This window comes from Miniopterus schreibersii, assembly GCF_964146895.1.
Source record: "Miniopterus schreibersii genome assembly, chromosome: 9".
NCBI classification, from domain to species: Eukaryota; Metazoa; Chordata; class Mammalia; order Chiroptera; family Miniopteridae; genus Miniopterus; species Miniopterus schreibersii.
This window is the reverse complement of record NC_138118.1, coordinates 65,289,261-65,302,531: the sequence shown is the minus strand read 5'-3', so window position 1 is coordinate 65,302,531 and position 13,271 is coordinate 65,289,261. Positions and strand designations below refer to the sequence as shown.

The 13,271-nt window shown below is 38.8% G+C and overlaps 1 protein-coding gene across 1 annotated transcript in view; it reads left to right on the top strand.

The window, feature by feature from the left end:
* The window catches only part of THSD7A (thrombospondin type 1 domain containing 7A), a 309,979-nt gene that overhangs the window by 186,991 nt on the left and 109,717 nt on the right, over positions 1-13,271 (top strand). The window contains exons 5-6 of the mRNA XM_081147876.1: positions 607-762; positions 2,347-2,559. Of these exons, the coding sequence (XP_081004002.1) occupies positions 607-762; positions 2,347-2,559 (369 nt within the window). The remainder of the gene's footprint in view (positions 1-606; positions 763-2,346; positions 2,560-13,271) is intronic.

The window sequence follows — 13,271 nt, the reverse complement described above, 5'->3', positions numbered from 1 at the left end:
TAGCAATTCTGAGATTTACATCACCATGTGCAGATGATGTTTTCAGTAAAAGTTCTGGAAAGAATCTGGTAAGTTTTGTAGCTGAGGTCAAGAGAGAGATACCCCATTTAGTGTCATGAGCTCTTTCTTGCCTATATCCACCAGTTACGTCTCTGGGACCAGAAGGAAAGGGAGACCACTCCACCAGAAGCCACAATATATGCTTTTCCATGTATAGTAAATCTGTAGCCTCCCTCCAGTTGTGTTCAGTTCTCTAAAGTAAATACCACTTTCTTAGACTCTAACTACAGAATTTTAGATAAAATTGAACTTAAGGATTATTTTACTGCCTAGGAAAGTTAGACTCCACATCATCAATTGCATGACTAAATAGTGGTAAAGCTGGTGATCAATCTTCAGGACTTCTAACCCAGTTCCCGTCGACTACACCATCCATCCTGCTGCTACTTCCCCACTCCGTCTACTTTTATTTTCAGGATGTAACTGAGAAGCATTGGAATAATGTCTTGGTGGCACTTCTTTAAGCGTTTTTCTTCTCTGCAGAACTGTTGGCCATAACAATTTGTTTAATTCTTAAGGAATCTCTCTCTGTTTCTCTCCAAACAGCCTCCAAACCAGTGGATTTGAAATTATGCACTGGCTCTGTTCCGAATACCACACAGCTGTGCCACATCCCCTGCCCAATCGAATGCGAGGTTTCACCTTGGTCAGCTTGGGGACCCTGTACTTATGAAAACTGTAACGACCAGCAAGGCAAAAAAGGTGTGTAATATTAACATGACACGTTTGAACCTCCCATCAGTTGAGTCAAACCATGAATTATTTAAAAATGCTACTCTGTATTTGTAATTATTCATTTGTGATACTTTCCAGTATGGCTAAAGAGTATTGCTTGCAAAAGATGAATAAACCTATTCTGGCGATGGTACCAGAAGATTAAAACTGAAGAAAGTAGGCCCAGCCAGCATGGCTCAGCGGTTGAGCATCGACCTAGGATCCGGGAGATCATGGTTTGATTCCCGGTCAGGGCACATGCCCGAGTTGCGGGCTCGATCCCCAGTCGGGGGCGTGCAGGAGACAGCCGATCAATGATTCTCTCATCATTGATGTTTCTCTCTCTCTCTCCCTCTCCCTCCCTCTCTCTGAAATCAATAAAATATTTTAAAAAAACAAAACTGATGAAAGTAGGCAAGATACTTGTTAATTTAGACAACAGATGGGGAATGTCTAAGGCAATTTAGCACAGTGGTTGCAATAAGCTATGGTATCAGACTGACCTGGATTGGAAAACCTACTCAGTCTTATAGTGTTTAGATAAGTTAATTAGCTCAGCTAAATCTTTGTCCCTTTATCTGTAAGAGGGATATAATAATATCTGCCTCCCGAGTTTTCTCTAAAGTTTCAATGAGATAATAAACATAAAGCTCTTTATTCAGTGCCTGACCCATCACTAGTGCCCAATAAACAGAACTCATTACTTTGAAGAGAAAAACAAAAAATGCTATTGTCTTTATGATGCAAATGATATACCTAAGAGGAGTAGAATAAATGCAGTGGTTTGTTATGTGTTAGGCCTGGTGGGGTAATTTTAACATGATATAGTAATTGAAATAATTTTCCCATATTCTTTCGAAGGACAGTGTCCTAGTGATTCTCATATGTTCACATAGCAATGAACAGACTTAATTTTGTTACACATTGTCAGGAAGGGCAGCACTTAGGTGCTATTAAGGCACAGAGCAGGACTTCGAATACTCCTCATTAGAGCCCAGATGGTTTATATCCCTAATTCAAATTTCCAGGGAGTCTAAAATCAGCTAAGTCTCAAAGAGATGGTTTCTCTGGGACTGTCCAACAAATCAGAGGTTCCTTTTCAGATTGAATCGTGTGATAGTGTTGAAGAATTAAAAGTAATAGCACTTTTGCCTGGTCATGAATATTTCTGAATAGCTTGAGATTTCATTGTTTATTTGAATATTTTATAACTACGGACTTTCCAAGTCAAGCAAAATCAATATAGATCTCTCTCTCTCTTCATCCCCCTCCCTCTACCTCCAGCCCTGAGGGTGTGATGGGAGGTGCACAGCATGTCTTGCCTTGTTTTTACTATAGTAAGCTAACACCAAAAGTTCCTCTTTGGCCATTCTGTTTATTCATTCATTTATGCATTTAATAAAATATTAATGAGCTCACATTAGGCTAGAGTTTGGGGATGTACCAGTGATTAAAGCAGATATGACTTCTACCTACTGACCTCATCCACCTTTCGCTCGGGGTTTTATTTGGCGGTCTACAATGCTCAACCTCGATGGTAACAATAAATGTTTTCCTTCCCCAATAAATCAGGTTTCAAACTGAGGAAGCGACGCATTACCAATGAGCCCACTGGAGGCTCTGGGGCCACTGGGAACTGCCCTCACTTACTGGAAGCCATTCCCTGCGAGGAGCCTTCCTGCTATGAGTGGAAAGCCGTGAGGCTTGGAGACTGCGAACCAGACAATGGAAAGGAGTGTGGGCCAGGCACTCAAGTTCAAGAGGTCGTCTGCATCAACAGTGACGGTGAGACAGACATTATCTACCCTGCTTTTGTGAATGTCTGCTTAACCCTGTGCTTTACCCTGTGTTAAAATCTCTTTCGTCTTCTCATCCTAATTGGCTCCATTTACACAGAAATAGCTGCTGCTTCCTTCTTTCCCTAGTCATTCCCCCCCGATCCGACCTATCTCACCCTACAGTTCCTGAATCAACCTTCTGAGCTCTAGGGGCCTCCCCTCTAGGGATGACATAGAGTCACTGGGATGGTGATTTTCCAAGGTTCTTTTCCTGAACCACAGGAATTACCTTAGACTTTTATAACTGAGTTTTGTTTGATAAAATATCCTGTCTTGTTAGCCCTGACATAAGACTTTTACACTTTTTCCAAGAGTGCTGCTACTGTTTTAGGGAGAACCCCTTACTCTTCAGCAATCTTTGAATCATGCTTAGGAAACAGAGAACTTCCCCAGACATAGTTTAAAACCCTTGGCTAAGATCATCTTTGTGGCTCCTTCTCACTCTTGAATCCTATGACTCTGCACAACAGAGCAGCTGGAGCACCAAGCCCCAGGGACCCCTGGTCTGACAGTTTATGCTGTTTCCAGCATCTGCAGAAGCATTGTGGCGCCCTCTCAGGGGCTCTGGGACATCTGGTAACCATCATAATTCCTTCGATCCCATTTTCCTCCGGCGTGCAGAACTGCTTCCTCCTGCGAGGCAGTCACTGCTCAGTAGGGAAAGCTACTCTCTGGGGTAAGAGAATGACAGACGCTCTCAGTGCTGAGAAATTAGCCTTTCACCTTTGAAACGTGCAGCGTCTTCTTTGTCCAGAGTCCAAGGTAGTCACGCAGGACAGCACCAGGAAAAATCCAAAGCAGCACCTGAGGTTGGAAGGTGAAGGAGGGATCATCATTCCGACAGTTTACAGTGAATGTGATGTATTGTTTTTTCCTCTGTAGATTTAATTAGCTGTGATACATCCTCTTGTTAGCTTTTACCCAGATCTGCCCTAAACACTAAGAAGAGAAGGAGACTGACATACAGGAAAAAGAGAGCAAAAGAAACACGTCCTGTCGCCCTTCCCCACCCACTTCAAGTCCTCATCTGGATTCAGTGGCACCCTCTCTGTTTCCTTCTGAGTTTCTGTAAAAACAATTAAGGGTCATATTTATTTTAGCATCATTGGCAACTCCCTTACTGATACCACTTCTCAATTTTTTCCCCTCAATTCAAATAAGTTTTTGTACCCTCCTGTAGAGCTAGGGAGGAACTGGGATCCCACGTACTTGGTGTATTTGGGTGAGCTAATTTTTTTTTTAATGCTGAGATGGAAAATGAATTGTGCGTGGAACTTGTGCCCAAATATTATCAGATGAAAAAAATCAGATCTCGCGTACTGTGGTGATCTTCCTGAATATTTGTGCAAATTAAATATACTAGAGGAACTGGCTATTTTAAAAATATCAGTGACTAATTCTAATTTTGTCAGGTAAAATATTTTGTAACACAAATATTCACCTCCTCAATTGTCTTGTGGAACGTGAAAGAACAAGCAGAAAGACGAGTTAGCTATGCCTGGTGATATGGAAAAGGAGTGTGTGTGATGACCTGAAAGGCGAGTGGGTAACTCACAGTGTACACAAGCTGGGTTCGCTTTGTCTGTCTCACAGACAGAACAAATTAAAAATGGTAAGATGTACGCTGTGGATATTCAATTTGTCATTATTGTCCTCTATCAGGACATCTCTTTCATCATTAAGTTTTCCTTCCTGACATTAATTAGTTGTAGCGCAGCTCAATATGTTAACTGGCTCAACTACAGGGATGTGAAAAATCAAGAAAATTATCTATTGTGGTATATCCTAGAGGTTGTTCACATTTATATATAGTTGAACCATAATGGAGCTGGTAAGTATCAGAGCAAATGCTGGAGACCTGTAAATACTACTCCAGTATTGTTACCATGTGGTTGGTCACCTAGTCAGTGTTTAGCAGCTGCACCAAATGTTGTTTGGTAATTAAACTGAACCCGGGGAATTAAAGTTGATTAGTTGTATAGGCTCTACCTCTAGGCCTGGCTGCGGCTATGGATTTTGTTTTATAATTAAGTTAAAGCTCAACTAGAGCAATGAAGAATTAGAGTCTATGAATATAGAAAATAATGAAGAGACTTTTTTTCCCTCCCACATTCCTCATAAATTTATAATCTCGTTAATGACCTTAAAACATTTAAAGTTTCTTTTTGTTTTTTCCTGAAATATTCTTTGTCTGGGCTTTCAGAGATCATTAAGATTTGCTGGTGCTGGTTTATTTTATTTTTTTTCACTTCTCCAATTGTCTTGTGAGGAGTAGGATTGGGGAAGGGCTGGGAGAGCACCCAGGAGGAGTTCTGTGTAAGCTCTCCGACAGACTGAGAAGTATAACAGAAATGCAAGAAAGAGAACTCAGAGACATTTCATGTGTAATAGAAAAAATATTACTCATAATTTAAAGCTGGTCAGAAAAGCAATTTTGATCTCTGAGCACAAATACGGGGACTACTCCAAGGGTGCGGTGGCAACCATGGTGAGGCGGGCACTGGATCCAGGGGATGTTGGATCCATGAGAAAACCCAGCCTTCCCTACTTCAGTTTTTGTGAAATTTGCCTGTGGTTTAGTTAAAGGTGTAAATTTGGTGAGGCAAGAGTATTTTGTTTCCAAATTAGTTGGTTGGAGACGAAACGAAACAAAGCAAGACTATTAGGCTGAAAGTGGGAAAAAGAAAATCTGTTGTCTTATTCATTACTTAAGGAGACCGTAAGGCAAATATTGTTTTTATGTTTTCCTTCCTTTTGCTGAAAGAATAAGTAGATGATGCCATCCAGGTTTGATTACCATGTGCTCTATTTCAGCTATCAGAGTACTGACACCTTCTCTGTGAATTTTAGAGCCACAGCTTGTGATTTTGTCTTGGGTACTGCTTTGTAAAGCAGTGAACCTCAGCAGTTTCCCAATGCCTGCAACTTCTGTGCTACCTTCCTTATGTTTCTCCACATCAGTGAAAGTGAACATAACCAGGGACATTCGTGTACAGGATGCACGTTTATACTTGACACAGAGTTTTATGAAAGAAAAAAAATTACATTTCTATGGAAATAAATTGTTACAATTCATCATTGCACGGCTACTAATGGTACAGTAGTGAGAGCAGCGACCGCCGGGCCCTCCGGATGTATTAGGGCATTCTGAAATCACTCCGGCTCTGGTTCAGCTCTTTCCTCTTCCATTGGGTAGAGGAAATCCAAATAAAGGGGAATGCCATTATTGTATGCATAACCCCGAATCACTCTAACTTATTTTTAAAAGTAACTAACTTACTTTAAATGCCATTAACAACTGATGTTTTATATACACCAAAAACCTGATTGTAACATACCATCATGTCATATCACCATGGTTAAAAATTATTGGTTTATTAAGAACATCTGCTAATTCCTCATGTACAGATAAAAGGACTTAAAATAATAGTAGGTGTTTATAAGTCATATATAGATATAAGATTCTTAGCTATATGCACGTGAATCATTATATGCAAATATATTTTTCAATTTACTGTTTGAAAAAATTGAGATCTGTTTTTGCAAAGAGTGCCCTAGATCCCCCAGTATCAGAATCTCCTTAGAAGTGTGCTATAAAATCAGATTCCTAAGCCTATAGACCCAGTGAATTACAATCTATGAAGGCAAGTCCCAGAAAACTGCATGTTTATGAAGCTTCGTGGGTGGTTCTCCTGGGCAGTGGTGCAGTGAAGGCTGGGAACCACTGTACTAAAATGACAAAAGCATTTTTTTGGTGGAACTTAAGACCCAACTCTGTTACCCAAAGACTCCTAGCACCAAAGCAAATTGGCTGGGTTTGAGTAATGCTGAAGAAGACCTATGATTAAGAACATAATGAGATGAGTACTGAGGCAGACCTTTAAAGTAAGTTTTTCCACCTCTTTTTGGAACATTTCTATATATCATCAGAAGTACCAAAAAAACTGACCATGAAAGATGGGGGAAGATATCTTTAATATTCAGAGTACCAGCTTGTCATGTGACTGCTTAGTCTTTCTGAAATTTTTACCACCAGTTTGCTCCTCTGAAGTGAGCTATGTATCCACACATGAACAGGGAGAAGGGAAGGCTTGAATACTATTTCTTTCCCAAGTAGTTTATGTCATACTTCTTTTCCCCATGTATTCAATATTGAGAGGAATATAAGGGTGCATATCAGTTTGATATCTTGCAAATACAGGAATAAACACCTAGATTTCTCAAAAAATTAAAAATGGAACTGACTTATTACCCAACAATTCCATTTCTCAGTGTATATCCAAAGAAACTCAACACATTAATTCAAAAGAATATATGCACCCCTATGTTAATTGCAGCATTATTTACAGCAGCAAAGATATGGAAGCAGCCCAAGTGCCCATCAATAGACGAGTTGATTAAAAAAGTGGTGCTACGCGCGTGCACACACACACAGGAATATTACTCAGCCATAAAAAAGAACAAAATCTTACCATTTGCAGCAGCAGCATGGATGGACCTAGAGGGTATTATGCTAAGTGCAATAAGTCAGTCAGAGAAAGACAAATACCACATGATTTCACTTCTATGTGGAATCTAAAGAACAGTATAAATAAACAAAGTGGAAACAGATTCATAGATACAGAGAAAAGACTGAGGGTTGTCAGAGGGGAGTGGGATTGGGGGACTGGGTGAAAAAGATGAAGGGATTGAGAAGTACAGGTTGGTGGTTACAAAATAGTCATGATGATGAGGGGTACAGCATAGGATATATAGTCAGCAGTATTGTGGTAGCTATGTATGGTGCCAGTTGGGTGCTGGAGGTGTCGGGGAATACTTTGTAAACTATATGATTGTCTGGACACTATACTGACTAATACAAAATAACATTGAATGTAAACTATAATTTTAAAATGTTTTTTCATAAAATAAAAAATGACAATTAGAAAATATTGAAAAATGTTTACCTCTTGAAACAGGACTCAGTGTGGAAAGAGATAGGCTAAGGTACTGCTCTATTTTAAGTCTTGTAGTACAATTTGTATCTGATTTATAAGTTGTATAAACACTGAATTAATTTGCCGAAATATATATTTATTAAAGAATGACAGTTCGGAGGGAGACAGAAGCATGTAGAATACGGATTAGAGGATTGGGAGCAAAACACTAGGAATAGAAAGAGAGAAATACAAAGCTTATCGTAAGATTAATATTTTGACTGATTGAGATACTCATAAGCTCTCCTAGAAGTGTAGGCCAGGTCAAGGCTTAGGATGCATAGGGTTTATGAAGGATGTGCTCCCAGGAGAAACCAGTAAGAGAAGGGGGAACAAAGAAGCAAAATAGAAAATGTCAATTCATATGTGTAGAGCGAGATGAGAATGCAATTTCAGGAGCACGATCACTCTCTGGAACGGGAATCTGCTTCTTAACACCAATTACACAGCCATTACATGGAAACGCTGATCTTTTAAATGCAAGAATACGCTCTATAACTGAGTTGTTTTTCCATAATTTAAGCAATAAATCAACTAAGTTTCCTTCCTGTAGAATTCTCCACCATTTAATGTGTTTGGAATATAATTAGGTTTGGTATTATACTTAAATCTAAGGTCTCTTATTTTACAATTAGGATCATCTAACGCTGTTGGTAGGAGTTTGTTTCCTATCATTGGATTGAGATTCTCTATTCAGTTTTTTGTAGAGATGAATTTTTTTTTTTTTTAATTTAAGGCAATAGTGTATTTTTCACTGTTGGTTTGTAATAATCACAATTTTACTTTGGCCTTAAAAAATCTGGCATCAGATGCCCTCATCTGTCTGCTGTGTGTGTTTTTGGTTTGTAAAAAAACTCTCAGGATTGAGCCAATGTTCTTTTGCTTGGCAATGCCTCAGCAAAGAAGAGAGTTTTATGAAGAGTTTTCTTTTGTAAAGTGGTGTAGGTTTAACAGAAACCTCAGAAGAAAGTTAAGTAACCAGTAATTCACTTACCACTTAATAAGATAATGATATAAATTTCCCAGTAAGTGTTAGCTACCACTTCAAATGGCAAATATAAGAGAAAACAGCCTTGTACTTTATCATAGGTGGTCAAATGCCTTAATGCAACCTAGGGGAGCTAGTTTTCTCATAGCTGGGTCGGTAAAAAATCCAGCATGAATAGAAAGCACATCTTTCAGTCAAATTAGGCAGGAGTTTAATTATTAACATTAATAATTAATTTTAATTCATTAAAGGTAGAAGAAGGTAAAGGGGGGATAAATGGTGATGGAAGAAGCCTTTACTTGAGGTGGTGAACACACAATATACAGACAATGTATTGTAGAACTGTATACTTGAAATCTGTATAATTTTATTAACCATTGTCACCCTAATACATTCAATAAAAAAAGAAAGAAAAAGAAAACAGAAGAAAACAACAAGGAAAACCAGATGCATTTCATTCCTTACATCATCCGAGCCCATTGTCTTTTGTTGACTCTGCTTATATCTTACCTCCTGTCCGACACTGTCTTCCCATGACCTCATTGATTCTGCATCCCTCTGATTCCCTTCCTGCCTCTCAGGCCATGTGTCATTTAAATATTAGTGGGTAGCAAACCACCTCTAAACTCACTGGCGGCACCCAAAACCAATGAGAATTTCTCATGATCCTGAGAATGCCTGTTTGGGTTTCCCTTGGGCTCACTTGTGGAAGTTGGGCCGTGACTGGAAGGTCCAAGGTGACCTCCCTCCCATGTTGTGCAGTTGGTGCTGCCTGTCTGCTGAGATATGTTGGTGCTTCTCCACATGGACTCTCATCCACCAATTAGCTAGTCCAGCTTTCTTACTTGGTGGGTCATAGCTTTCTTTCTTTCAGGGCACTGCTTTAACAAGACAAAAACAGGTCCTTGAATTTGTACAGTGTCATTTCTGCCACCTTCTGTTGGTCCAAAGCAAACCACAGTGACAACTCAGATATAACAAATCTAGAAATAAACTGTATCTCTTGATGAGAGACATGACAAAGCATTATAGCAGAGAATTTAATTTACTGCAGTCCAGTCTCTGGTCACAGTTGATTTTACTCTTCCACATGCAAAATATCCTTCAACACCCAAAGCTGCCCAAATTCTCATGCAATTATACCATCAGGCTTAATGTTCACCGTCTCATAATCTGCATCTGGTTCACATAGAGAGGAGGCTTCTTAGGTATAGAAATTGGGATGTGACCACGTTATTTTCCCAAATTTACTTTGAGCTGTTACTTTCAGAGGAGCTGCTTTTCTCGCACAGCCATTTGTCATAAGGTCTCTCCTGTGCACCTCAAAATAAGTAACTTAATGCTAGCTTTTAATCATAGATTTTTTTTTTCAAGAGAAAAAGGAAAATAAATCATACAGTACAAACTGTTGGAGATCTGAGCAGACAAGTGACCAAAACTGATTTATATTTTTAAAGAATAGCTCATGTTGCTTTGTTGAGACTAAACACGAAAGGAGTAGAGACGTGAAGAGGCTGTTGCTATAATTCAGGGAAGAGATGGAAGTGAGGCTCAGGTAAGGGTTGCAACAATGGAAAGGGGGAGCTAGTTTAAAATAATTAAACTACTTGTCTAGGAAGAACCAAGGCAGTTAGTTAATAGAGATATTGGTATCCTGGGATCAGGTTTCCTTTTTTGGGGGGGGAGGGGATCTCAGGTCTCTCACCATAGTCCTGTCTTCATCAGCATGTCATTTAGCTGCTTAAAATCTTGTGCTGGCTTCCTGTTGCCTTTTGCATAAACTTCAAAGCCATTTGGGAATCACAGAGTGTCTCCCTTGATTTTATTTTGCCCATTTTACCAGTTGCTTCTTCTGTCCTTTATTACACCATTGTATATTTTACAGAGTTTGGTTATTTATACTTTACTGTTACCCATTCTCCCCTCTGTACTCTCAGTTTCTGTGGAGTAGGGATCGTGGCTTATTTTTGCATACCTGTTTCCTAGCACTGTGCTCTACATACCAGATTGTCAATAAATTTCTGATTCATCACTAATTTATTGCTTTCCTTTATCCCTAAACATCACATCTCTTTAGGAAATGACTCAATTTCTCCTAAGTAAACTTGTGCTATTGCTCTAACTGAAAATTTAAACTTTACCGACCAGATATCAGGTAGAGCATGACACCAAATGGCGCACTCTATCACCATCTCAAAATGCCTTAAAATTCCATTACCCTCCAGTCCCAGTATGCCAGAGCAAAAGAGCTACTGCATTTGCACTTGCATTTGCATTTGCATTTGCAAGAGAAAAAAGATAAACAGAATGGGCATAAAAGCCTAAAATCTGAAGGATTTCTCTCACAGCTTTTACCATTACACTGCTTTTTGTTGAGATTCAATTTTCCGGAACCCAGCCAGTGAAGCACAGAGTATGGGTTCAATGCTAACTTTACCACTTTCTTTGGCAAGTTGTTTAAATTCTCTGTGATTAAGTTTCCTCATCTGTGAAATGAGGATAGAACAATTATCTACTCGTAACATTGTTGTGAAATGTAAGTGAGTCAATATATGTTTAGTGCTAAGAACTGTGCCTGATGCACAATAAATACTGTTTATTTGTTGTTACTATCATTCGTCTGAGATGAATTCAATAGTGAAAAAGCTAGCTAAGCACAAAGACCATTCTTTTTTTGTTTGTTTGGCTAAGAATAAGAATTTTACTACTTACCCATACTGATCGAACAATTTAGTCTATCTCATTTATTTTTATATTGCCCTATTAAGTAGCATCCTCATAAATATGCTTATTTTAAAGGAATTTATGTATAGTTTTAAAGAAATAGGTGCCTTCTTCCTGTTCTGTTAACTATTATAAAATAAGTATATAACAGTAAAATTTCATAATAGAAAATCTCACCTGTCACACAAGCAAAACATCTGAATTACATTTCTTTTTTTCATTTGCGTGATTCAAAGTATTGATCTAGTAACGTCTTCTGAAGAGAACTAAGATTATTTTAGTTTCACCAAATTTATGAAAATTAATTATTATAACATATTGCTATTAATTTTAGAGTAGATTACAAGTGTGCATTTTTTCTATTTGTGACCTAATTATTGTACTGAGTGTGTCATATCAGGAACTTGCAATTTTCTTTCTTTGCTTAGGAAGGTAAGTCACTGAATACAGCCAGAAATTAGACTTAAGTTGACTTATGTAAGATCAGGAAATACTGTTGTGAAATGGCAATTAAATATAGTGAGAAATCTGTAGTAATCTTTGAACTTCAAGACTGCTGGAACTAAGTACTGCATTAAGTGGGAGCTAGGGAAAATACGTCTTCCCAAAAAACTCAACAATAATCCCCCAAAACTCACCAATAATCCACATTAGGAAATAATAGAGGAGATGCTGTTTAGCTATGATTCTCAATCCGAGACTTCTTATATCTTAGGGGCACCTATTGTTAAAACAGCATGTAGTATAAAAAGCCACAAGATTAATACAGTGCATTTTCTTGACCTTCAGTTTGGCCAATAGGCTAAAAGGGACAGAGAATTTAAGTAAAATAACTAGTAAAATTTTTAAATCTTTGATCTTATGCCTTAAAATGATAAATCTTTAATCAAAAGAGATTGCTAAATTGATTAAAAATTTAAAAGATGTATATTAATTATATGCCGCTTGGCCCCTCAGCATTCATTCTTTCTCTTCTCTCATCAACTGTGCCTCTGATTTTTCCTTAAGAAATTCATCTGTCTGCTAAACTAAACCTATTCACGAGGCTCAATGGGATTGATCCCATTTCTCCGCCAAGACTGTAACCCATCTTCCTGGCCATAGTGATTGCTTTAAGGATGAGCATATCACCTAATTTGTGCTAGCAACAGAGACTGCACGCAAGAACCTGTGCAGAAATAGCTAAAGGAGATGCTGGAGCCAGACTCACTACATAAAGCTGATGATATAAAAGGCAGGAGGAGAGATGGAGGTGTTAGTTGGTGTCATTAGAGCCATTGGATCTATCTCCACCTGAAGCCTTTTTGTTTTAATTAATCTTCACCTGAGGATATATATATTTATTTATTTATATTTATTTATTTTTATTTATTTTTAAAAATATATCTTTATTGATTTCAGAGAGAGGAAAGGAGAGGGAGAGGGAGAGAGAGAGATAGAAACATCAATGATGAGAGAGTCATTGACTGAGCCCGCAACCCGGGCATGTGCCCTGACCGGGAATCGAACCCTGATCGCCTGGATCCTAGGTCGACGCTCAACCGCTGAGCCACTCCCGGCCGGGCTATATATCTATATTTAGAGAGAGTGGAGGGCAGGGAGGAGGGAGAGAGAGAGACATCAGTGTGAGAGAGACACACAGATTGGTTGCCTCCCTCATGTGCCTGTAACCAAGGCATGTGCCCTTGACCAGGACTAGAACCTGCAACCTTTCGGTCTCCGGGGACAAATGCTCTAACCACTAAGCCAAACCAGCCAGGGATGAAGCCATTTTTAATTGTTACCTGAAGCCATTATTTCAACCAGTAAAATCTCTTCTTTATTTTTACCCCCAAGAGGTCTGGTACCAAAAGATATTAGAAAGTTCCTGCTTTGAATGAGTGGCTGTCTGACCTTCTATTTCAGATGCATACTCAATTCACCTATAAGCAATTGGTCACTCTCCGCTTTTTTAAAAGAATCTGTCTAAGA